The sequence below is a fragment of the Dendrobates tinctorius genome, unplaced genomic scaffold (assembly GCF_039654945.1).
Source record: "Dendrobates tinctorius isolate UK_male_01 unplaced genomic scaffold, ASM3965494v1 ptg000241l, whole genome shotgun sequence".
NCBI lineage: Eukaryota > Metazoa > Chordata > Amphibia > Anura > Dendrobatidae > Dendrobates > Dendrobates tinctorius.
Genome location: NW_027361908.1, coordinates 656,899 through 667,308, shown reverse-complemented (window position 1 = coordinate 667,308; position 10,410 = coordinate 656,899). Strand labels below are relative to the sequence as shown.

At 42.2% G+C, this 10,410-nt stretch overlaps 1 protein-coding gene across 3 annotated transcripts in view; it reads right to left on the bottom strand.

Moving 5' to 3' along the window:
• Positions 1–391: 391 nt before the first annotated feature.
• The window catches only part of APAF1 (apoptotic peptidase activating factor 1), a 195,766-nt gene continuing 185,747 nt past the window's right edge, over positions 392–10,410 (bottom strand). For 2 of the 3 annotated variants that reach the window (XM_073556884.1, XM_073556886.1), the window contains exons 26-27: positions 8,094–8,228; positions 392–1,422 (exon numbers count right to left, since the gene is read on the bottom strand). In XM_073556884.1, coding sequence (XP_073412985.1) covers positions 1,276–1,422; positions 8,094–8,228 — 282 coding nt within the window. In that variant the 3' untranslated portion in view covers positions 392–1,275. Of the gene's footprint in view, positions 1,423–1,535; positions 1,644–8,093; positions 8,229–10,410 lie in introns of those variants that run through there. The other variant, XM_073556887.1, reaches the window with a different exon arrangement.

Genomic DNA, 10,410 nt, shown 5'->3' with positions numbered 1-10,410 from the left:
CTCCTCTATATCTTCCCCCACACCCTGCGGCCCGATACACATGGGTATGTTTGATAAAGATCTCTATTGACTGAAAAGTCACGTATGATACACAGTATCTATCAGGACCACTTTAGTAAAAGTTTCATGTTTTTTTTTTTTTTTACCATACTCACCTCAGAGTGCCGGATTTTTCTTACTTCTTCCTTGTGTGTGCCCCTGAAGGACTTCTGTTTTGCTTCCCTCTAACAGTTTAATAGAAACTCAGAGAAAGAAGCTGCAGCTGCATCCCCCTCCTCCTGTCTAGCATTTACTCCAGCTAGAGTTTTGGGAACTGAACCTTTACAGTCATCATGCAAACAAAAATGACATTTGAGAACTATAGGCTTCTGGAAAGTGAGCAGGAAGCGACTTTTCCCTAATTAAAAGTTTAATATGGCTTCAGATAAAGCCATAGTTAATGTAAAATATCATTACAAAAGAAAGGGACATTTACAGATTATTAAGAGGAGACCAGCCAGTATGTGTGACTCCACAAAAGCTGACATTAGATAACATGTAGTGTCCTACTTACTAGACAAACAATTTACATGCGTTGTAATGTCTGATAAGACCAAGTCATCCCTAAATAATGGCTACATTCACAGGGATGAAACACCAGAAAAATCAGCGGGCCAAATCTGTATTATGCAATTACTGTATTTATCAAACATGGCATAAATCAAACATTGAAATACCACACAAAATTAGGCTTGGGTGTCTGATCCATGCTGCGCACCGCCCCGTGTTCCTGATAAAAGCTACAATCATTCTGGAATCATTTTTGGAGTCATTTTCAAACTTTAGTGCAAAATAGGCAAATCATATATTGCTGCTGCCTATTTATCAAGAAAAAAAAATGTTCTTGTCCCCGGAAAGGAATTCACAGTTTATGTAATAAATGTATCTAGCTAGTATTCACAGGCAATGGAGTCCAATGGCTACTTCTGCAGCTCGGCAGTGTGTACCGAGCCTGCTCCACTGGAGCAGTCACTTTAAGGCGACTTTCAGTACAGGAAGCTGGTGACAGCAGAAGGAAGAGAGTGTGATTAAAAGGCATTCAATCCAATGTTATTCTGCCCCGCCTACCGCCAAGTGGCAATTAAAAAAACCCAGCGTGTCGTATTTGAGAGCTGTGCTAAGCTGAGAAGTGTACAAGAGCCCTGTTGGTTTGCTCTCAGTTTGCATCCTGCTCTATAAGGTAGATTATCAAAAGAACCTAATGGAACAGCATATTTATCGCACGCAGTGTCATTGTCACTCTACCAGCTGAAGCACGTACAGAATTCCAAGATTGTCAATGGTTACAAAAGTTCTAAAAGAAGAACACGGATGTATTGACTTCAAGTCTGCGCCATTCGTGTAGAACGTCTGTTTGCAGGTTCCAGTGTCCACATCCCACCACTGTGGAAAAAAGGGACTTTATAAGTGAAAGTATTCCAGCTGCTTTGTTGATAAAACATGGTCTATGGAAGCAGTACAGAGATACAATTCCACAAAGATATGTGAGGTCTGTGCTGCATCAGCCATCATTACCTGTAGACCTCTAAGAAGTAACACCACGTCTCTGAACCAAGTGGTAGATCATTTTGTATCAGTAGGTTCCCCTTTAATGCCAAATTACCCTAGAAAAGCCAAATTACTGGTCACTAAATGGCAGTCGGCATCAAGTAAGGGCCCTGAAGATGGCTCCGACTAAATGACTAAAAGCAGAGATCTTGAACTAAATCAATAAAGTTCATTGAAAAACTGTAACTACAATGAATAACCTTTATTTCCTGAAACCATAATAGGTCATTACTGCCCAAAAGCACGAGCTGTATGTTATTAATCAGTCCCAAAAGGAGGCAATATCGGAGCTCGTTAACATGGCTAGCTACTCTAGAGCAATGTTTCCCAAACGCCAGTCCTCACGGCCTCCACAACTCCTGTTTTCAGGATTTCCTTAGTATTGCACAAGCGGTGGAAGCATCATCAATGCACCAGGAATTCTCTCACCTGGAAACGGGGGGGCCGTGAGGACTTCAGTTTGGGAAATACTGCCTTGGACCCATCAATTATTGTTTATCCAAAGGACGTGATTATTTAAATCTGCATTAATAAAATAATAAAACGTCATTTAAAAACAAATAAACTATGCCTATGTAATAGACTTGTGTGCAAAAAAGGAAAAATCATGTTGTGTTCTACTTGGGGGCAGGAACTGATGTTTGCGATTCAGAAGCAATGACCTATACTTTTTCATGTGTGAGGTGTGGCTCATTGGTAGGAATCTACTCGGTTCAGAAATATTTGGACAGGGATTCAATCTTCATGATTTGGGCTTCCTGCACAAACAACCAGCCAATCGCATCTTCAAGTCCCCTAAGAGGGGTAACAAGAGCAGGAAAAAAGTTACAAAAAAAATGTTTAACAAATATGAAAAAAAAAAAAAATCAAAATATAAAATCAATTAACCCGATCAGTAAACACCGTAAGTGGAAAAAATTCAAGAAAGCCAAAATTATGTTTTGTTGTCACTGCAATTCCAAAAAAAGGCTGTAACAAGTGACTAATAGGTCACATCTATCCCAAAATGGTACTAATAAAAATGTCGCCTTGCCCCACAAAAAAATAAGCCATCACACAGCTCCAACGGCTGAAAAATGAAAATGTTACGGGTCTTGGAATATGGTAACAACCCACAAAAACAATTTCTTTGCAAACTTATGTTTTGTTTTTTTTGTACACTACTAAAATAATAAAAAACTGGACATGTTGTGAATCGCTGTAATTGCATTGATGAGTAGAATTTTCTTGCAAGGTCATTTTTACCACAAAATATACACCGTAAGGCCGGTTTCACACTAGCGCATTTTCAACGCGCGCACGGCCGGGGGTAGCTCCGCCCCCGATCCGGCTCTCTGCCCGGCGTGCCCGCCCCTTCCTTGTAGCGCCGCCTCCTAGCGGACAGCGGCGCCTGCGATCGGCGCACCCTATCTTTAGCATAGGGTGCGCCGATCGTGCGCAGGCCGTGCGCTAGTTGCGCTTTGACCTGCGCTGCGCACTTTTGACGGTGCGCCGTGCGCGCCAAAATCCGAAAAGTTTGATTTTGGCGCGCACGGCGCACCGTCAAAAGTGCGCAGCGCAGGTCAAAGCGCAACTAGCGCACGGCCTGCGCACGATCGGCGCACCCTATGCTAAAGATAGGGTGCGCCGATCGCAGGCGCCGCTGTCCGCTAGGAGGCGGCGCTACAAGGAAGGGGCGGGCACGCCGGGCAGAGAGCCGGATCGGGGGCGGAGCTACCCCCGGCCGTGCGCGCGTTGAAAATGCGCTAGTGTGAAACCGGCCTAAAACAATTCCAAAAAACAATGCAGAATTGATTTTTTTTTTAACACTACACTGATTTTTTTTCCCCCATTTTCCAGTACACTATGTGGTAAAATGAGTGGTGTCCTTAAAAAAACTTAAAAAGTACAACTTGTCCCGCGAAAAACAAGCCCTCATATGTCAATGTGGACAGAAAAATAAAAGATATGGCTCTGGGAAGAAAAAACGAAGACGGAAATTGGCCACGGCATGAAGAGGTTAAACAAAAATATCTGTGAAACGTTTAGGAATTGCAACCATTTCTCTACAAAGCCTCCTCAGAAGTAATTGGACATACTAACTTTACCAGCAATAAAACATTGCAGAGAATCCTTTGCAGGCAATGACTGCCTGAATTCTAGAAACCATGGACGTCGCCACCGTTGGGTTTCCCCCTTTGTGATGCTTTGCCGGCCTTTACTGCAGCGGACATAAGTTGTTGTTTGTTTGCGGGTCTTTCTGCCTTAACCCCTTCACGACCTTGCAATTTTCTGTTTTTTCGCTTTCATTTTTTCCTATCCGTCTTCCAACAGCCGTAACTTTTTTTTCTGTCAGTATAGCTGTATGAGAGATTCTTTTGAGGGATGAGTTGTACTTTTGAATTAAATCATTCATGTTATCATGTGATGCGCTGGAAAGCGGGAAATTTTTTTTTAAGTGCATTGAAATTGCAAAAAAGGGAAATTCCACAATTGTTTTTTTTTTTTTTTTTTTTTAGTTACCATGGTCAACTGACTAACTGACTAACTTTTAGTTACCATGGTAAACTGACTGGGCAGTATGAGTCTCCCAGGTCAGTAAGAGTAAGAGACAGCATACGTGTATTTTTTAAATTTACTGTCTATTCTTGTGTATAAGCAGAGTTTTTCCAGCTCATTTTTTTATACTGAAAACGTCTGACTCGAGTCATTGTCCCAGAAGATGGAGGGGGAGCGACAGCAGTGGAGCAGAAGGACACAGAAGCAGGAGTCGGCCTCTGCGGATAACTCCTATGCCGGCTGCTAAAGAGAAATGAATATTCACTGCGCTGGCTATATATATATGGGGCTGAGTGAGGGCTAATTTTTGTGCCCTGAGCTGACTTTTTTTTTACTAATACCATGTTTGGCATTTTGAGTTAGATATGATGTTTTGATCACCTCTTATTGCAATGTTGCGGTGGCCAAACTAATGTAATTCTGGGGTTTCAATTTTTTTTTCATTACGCCGTTTGCAGGTCTGATTTTTTTTTTTTTATTACACTTTGATAGATTGGACTTTTACGAACAGAGCAATACCAAATACCGTATATACTCGAATATAAGCCGAGATTTTCTGACCTTTTTTTTTGGGCTGAAAGTCCCCCCCTCGGCTTATATACGAGTATACGAGTCATATACACCAGGGGGTCCGAGGGGGAGGGGGGGCAAGGGTGTCAGGTCATACTTACCCGTCCTGGCGCTGTCTCTGCAGCCCCCAGCTTCTCTGTGATCTCCCTTCCTTCCTTCAGCGGTCACATGGCACCGCTCATTAAACTCATGAATATGCGCATATTCATGAGTTTAATGAGCGGTACCACGTGACTGCTGAAGTCAGGAAGGGAGATCGCAGAGAAGTTGGGGGCTGCACAGACAGCGCCAGGACGGGTAAGTATACTGATATTCACCTGTCCGGGGTCCATCGCTGCTTGCTGCTGTCTGGCACGTCATCTGTCAGTGACGTTCAGACAGCAGAGGGCGCGGTGCCGTGGTTAGTGCATGCCGTGCCCCCTGCAGTCTGAACGTCACTGACAGATGACGTGCCAGACAGCAGCAAGCAGCGATGGATGCAGGACAGGTAAATATCTCAGTTGCCAGTAGTGACACCGGCACCTGGCCCCAGCGACGGAGAGGTGAGTATGTCATTTTTCTTTTATTTGTAAATGCAGCAGCAGCAGCACATGGGGGCATAATCTATGGAGCATCTTATAGGGCAGCGTATAGGGGCATAATCTATGGAACATCTTATGGGGCAGCATATGGGGGAATAATCTATGGAGCATCTTATGGGGTCAGCATATGGGGGCATAATCTATGGAGCATCTTATGGGGTCAGCATATGGGGGCATAATCTATGGAGCATCTTATGGGGACAGCATATGGGGGCATAATCTATGGAGCATCTTATGGGGACAGCATATGGGGGCATAATCTATGGAGCATCTTATGGGGAAGCATATAGGGGCATAATCTATGGAGCATCTTATGGGGCAGCATATGGGGGAATAATCTATGGAGCATCTTATGGGGGCAGCATATGGGGGCATAATCTATGGAGCATCTTATGGGGGCAGCATATGGAGGCATAATCTATGGAGGGCCTTATGGGGGCAGCATAATCTATGGAGCATCTTATGTGGGCATAATCTATGGAACATCTTATGGGACCATAACCTTTATGGAGCAGCATATGGGGCATATTATTCTATGGAGAATCTTATGGGGCCATTATTAACCATTGTGCAGCATTATATGGGGTGTATTTTGTATGGAGCAACTTATGGGGCTATCATGAATTGTATGGAGCATTATGTGGGTCTCCTGATTCAATATGGATATTCAAAAACATTTAACCTACTGATGTCTCAATTAATTTTTCTTTTATTGGCAGCAGTAGCTGCTGCTTTTTCCACCCTAGGCTTATACGCGAGTCAACAAGTTTTCCCAGTTTTTTGTGGCAAAATAGGGGGGGTGGGGGGCGGGGGGCGGCTTATACTCGAGTATATACGGTATGTGTTGTTTTTTTTTTCCATTATTGTTTTATTTATAATGGGGAAAAAGGGGGGTTATTTGAACTTTTTAAATATTTTTATAAGCTTTTTTTCTCAGTTTTCATTATATTTAAATAGTTCCGTAAGGAGAATTTGAAGCTGTGATCGTCTGATCGCTTGTGCTATATACAGTGCAAAAAATCACGATCTATGAATGGCAGCTAAACACTGGCTTTCACAAAAGGATAAGAATGACAGACAGGGGTCTTCAGCAGACCCCCGGTTGTCATGGCAACCCATTGCTGCCCCACAATCAAGCCAATGGGAGCGCAACCCTGCTGGTGTGTATTAATTGTTGCTGTCAGAAATTGACAGCGGGATTTAACAGGATAACATTCCATTCCACCGGCAGCTAATAAAGGCACATGATGACTGTGGAAAAATGCAGGATCGGCGTGTATCCACATCAAAATCAGGGACATGACTTTTAACGTACAAGTATGTGAAATGTCGTGAAGGGGTCAAGTTATGTCTTAAGTATGTGAAATGCATGGGATTGAGATCTGGTGCTTTCCTCGGCCATCACAAAATATTCCATGTTTCATTCCTTGTTTTAAAAAACTCCTGGGTCGCCGCAGTGTTTCGGTTAAATGTCCATGTGTACTGCGAAGCAGCATCCAATCAACATTAATGCATTTGGTTAAATCTGAGTAGAAAGTATATATAGCCCTGTAACTTCAGAATTCATCCGGCTGCTTCAGTCTTCAGTAACATCATCAATAAATACTAGTGACCCAGTGACATTAGAAGCCATGCATGCACATGCAATCACACTGCCTCCACCATGTTTTACAGAGGATGTGGTGTGTTTCATATCATGAGCCGTTTCAAGCGTTCTACATACTTTCTTCTTCCCATCTTTATGGTACAGGTTGATGTTAGTTTCATCTGTCCAAACAATGTTTTCCAGAATTGGACGACTGGCTTCTTTAGATTTTTTTTGGCAAAGTCTAATCTGGCTTTTCTATTTATAGCCGATTAATGTTTTTCATCTTGTGGTGACCCTGTGTATTTGCTCTAATGAAGTCTTCTCTTTATGGAAGACTTAGATATTGAAGCACCGCCTTCCTGGAGAGTGTTCTTCACGTGTGTGGATGCTGTGAAGGGGTTTTTCTTCACCATGGAAGGATTCTGTGATTATCCACTACTCTTGTCTTCCGTCCAGGCCTTTTTGAGTATCCAAGCTCATCAGTGCACTCTTTTTTGCAGAATGTACCAAACCGTTGATTTGACCACTCCTAACATTTCTGCAATCTCTTTGAGGGATTTCTTTAATTTTCAGCCTAATGATAGTCTGTTTCTCTTCCATTGAGAGCTCCTTTGACCGCATGTTGAGAGTTCACAGCAACTGGTTCCAAGTGCAAATTCCACACCTGGAATCAGCTCCCGGCCTTTTGCCTAATTAACTGATGACTGATTAATGAGAGGATAGCCCATGCAACCTATTAAAAAGCTTTTGAGACAATTATCTAATTTCTTTTGGTTCTTTTAAAAAGAGGCAGCTGCATATTCAAGAGCTGTAATTCTCAAACCCTTACTCCAATTAGAATGTGAATACTAATTAAAGGTGAAAGTCTACACTTTAAGCCCATAATTATTATTTAACTGCATCTTGGATATGTTTTGGTAAACAATTAAACTATCAAAACTTGTGTCACACTGTCCAAATATTTCAGGACCTAAGTGTATAATGTAACACAATGCCAAAGGACATTCTTCCAGCAATAGATTTCTTTAAATGATGCTTTCTATACTAACAATTTTTCACTTAGAAAAAGTCCTGCTGCTACAAAAATAGAGCATCAACGGTTGGTATTGGAAACTACACCCTAATTATTTAATCCCCTTTATACTTAATTTTATGGTAAATTATCTCTACAGCCTCTTTATATATGAACAATATATAAATCAGTGAGGACCAATTTATACCAAGCTTACCTTGACATGGGCCCCAGAGGTTACTAATAGTTTACTGTCTGGCGCGAAATGAATATCAGTCACCCAACCGTCAATGTTATTCACAGACGTCTCGTGGCATTGTCTCAGAAGTTGTCCACTCTGCACACTCCAAATCTGCCAATGGAAGATTTATTAAGAATATTTCTGGAATGCAAAATATTTGAAGACTCAAGTGGTCCAACTGCACGTCAGATTTCATATAAGCCTCATACAAGCCTCTTTCAGACGTCCAATTTTTTTGCATAGTAGAAAATCTGATTATGATCAGACTATGCTCAGACTCTGAAGATCAGAGTGTGGTACAAGTGTTATACAATTTTCTCGCACATGGAGATATTAAGAAAGAGACAAAAAATTCTCCAACTTTTCCATTCTGATGGTTGGTGAAACCGGACTGTACACGGATGTAACCCAAGTACAGTCTTTCTTTCACGGACCCATTGACTCGCATTGTTGATTTTGATCCAACCCTCAGATCAAAGTCAAGCATGTCTCCGATATTTTCCAAGGACCATTTGGTCCGAGGAAAAAAAAAAATCAAGCATGTCAATGTGGCCTCATAGATTATCATAGGAATGAGTGCCATCTGTGAAAATCACGTACACAAAAATCGGACGTCTGAATGAGGCCTAAGAAATGGACTTTTTACCCCTTTCCTTCCCAGATGAAGCTATGTAGATAGTGAAACCTTTAGGGAGGGCAATTTCTCGTAACATTTTATTTAACTGAGGGAGTTATTCTACAAATACAGAATAAAAAAAAAATAGAGTAAATACCCTGTAGCAAGTAGATAAATAAACAGCAATAGTACATGGAAATAACATAGGACACCAAGTTGAAAATACTTTGAGGGTGACAATAAAATTATTTTTTAAATAAGGTATCTTTATTGAAATTTTATAAACAGAATTTTTAAACAATCACAATACATACTCAAAAGACAATACAATGTAGGTCTACAGACCACTATCACAATACTGCATAAAACATTGCATCTACAAGTGATCAATAGTAATACAGCTCTACTATGAGTATTATTAGGTAGGCCTCTCTCTTTATTGTAACCTACACTGAGGAGAAATTGTATTTTGTTTCAATATTGTCTAATAAAGAATTAAGCTGTATGATAGATGGAAGTTGTAGCTAGTTTTTGACCTTACTAACATTAGTATTAAATAAATATTATATTTATACCTACCACCATACTGGAAGTCCATTTTGTAAAAATACAGTGGGGAAAAAAGTATTTAGTCAGCCATCAATTGTGTAAGTTCTCCCACTTAAAAAGATGAGAGAGGCCTGTAATTGACATTATAGGTCGACCACAACTATGAGAGTAAAAATGAAAAAACAAATCCAGAAAATCAGCTGGTCTCATTTGGCAAGATTTATTTTTCAAATTATGGTGGAAAATAAGTATTTGTCACCTAAAAACATGCAAGATTTCTGGCTCTCACAGACCTGTAACTTTTTCTTTAAGAGGCTCCTCTGTCCTCCACTCATTACCTGTACTAATGGCACCTGTTTGAACTTGTTATCAGTATAAAAGACACCTGTCCACAACCTCAAAACAGTCACACTTCAAACTCCACTATGGTGAAGACCAAAGAGCTTTTGAAGGACACCAGAAACAAAATTGTGGCACTGCACCAGGCTGGGAAGCCTGAATCTGCAATAGGCAAGCAGCTTGGTGTGATGAAATCAACTGTGGGAGCAATAATAAGAAAATGGAAGACATACAAGACCACTGATAATCTCCCTCGATCTGAGGCTCCACGCAAGATCTCACCCTTTGAGGTCAAAATTATCACAAGAATGGTGAACAAAAATCCCAGAACACACGGGGGGACCTAGTGAATAACCTGCATAGACCTGGGACCACCTGTAACGGCGCCGGTCGTAACCGCCGCCGCCCCCCTAGCTCTGGCCCCCCCCCCCCGCGGCTAGTTCTTACCAGGTCCGTCGCGCGCCGCCGCTTCCTCCCTCCTCCGGTCCGTGCACGCCTCCTTCCTCCTCCTGTTCACGCGTGCCCCGCCTTCCTGGTCTCCCAACAGCGGCTAACCCGCACATGCGCAATAGGGCGCGGGCGCGCGGCCATCGGGTGATTTAACCCTGCGGTGGGCGGCGGCCGATTAGTGGCCAGCCTATCGCCTACCGGCAGGGGATATTTCAGGCGTCTCCCACAAGGGGAGGACGCCTGATTATTGTGTGTCCCTACCTGCTCTAATTTGGCCGCCTATAGGTTCCTATAGGTCTCTTTACGTCTCGTACGTTCCCTAGTCTTAGTCTTGCTGTC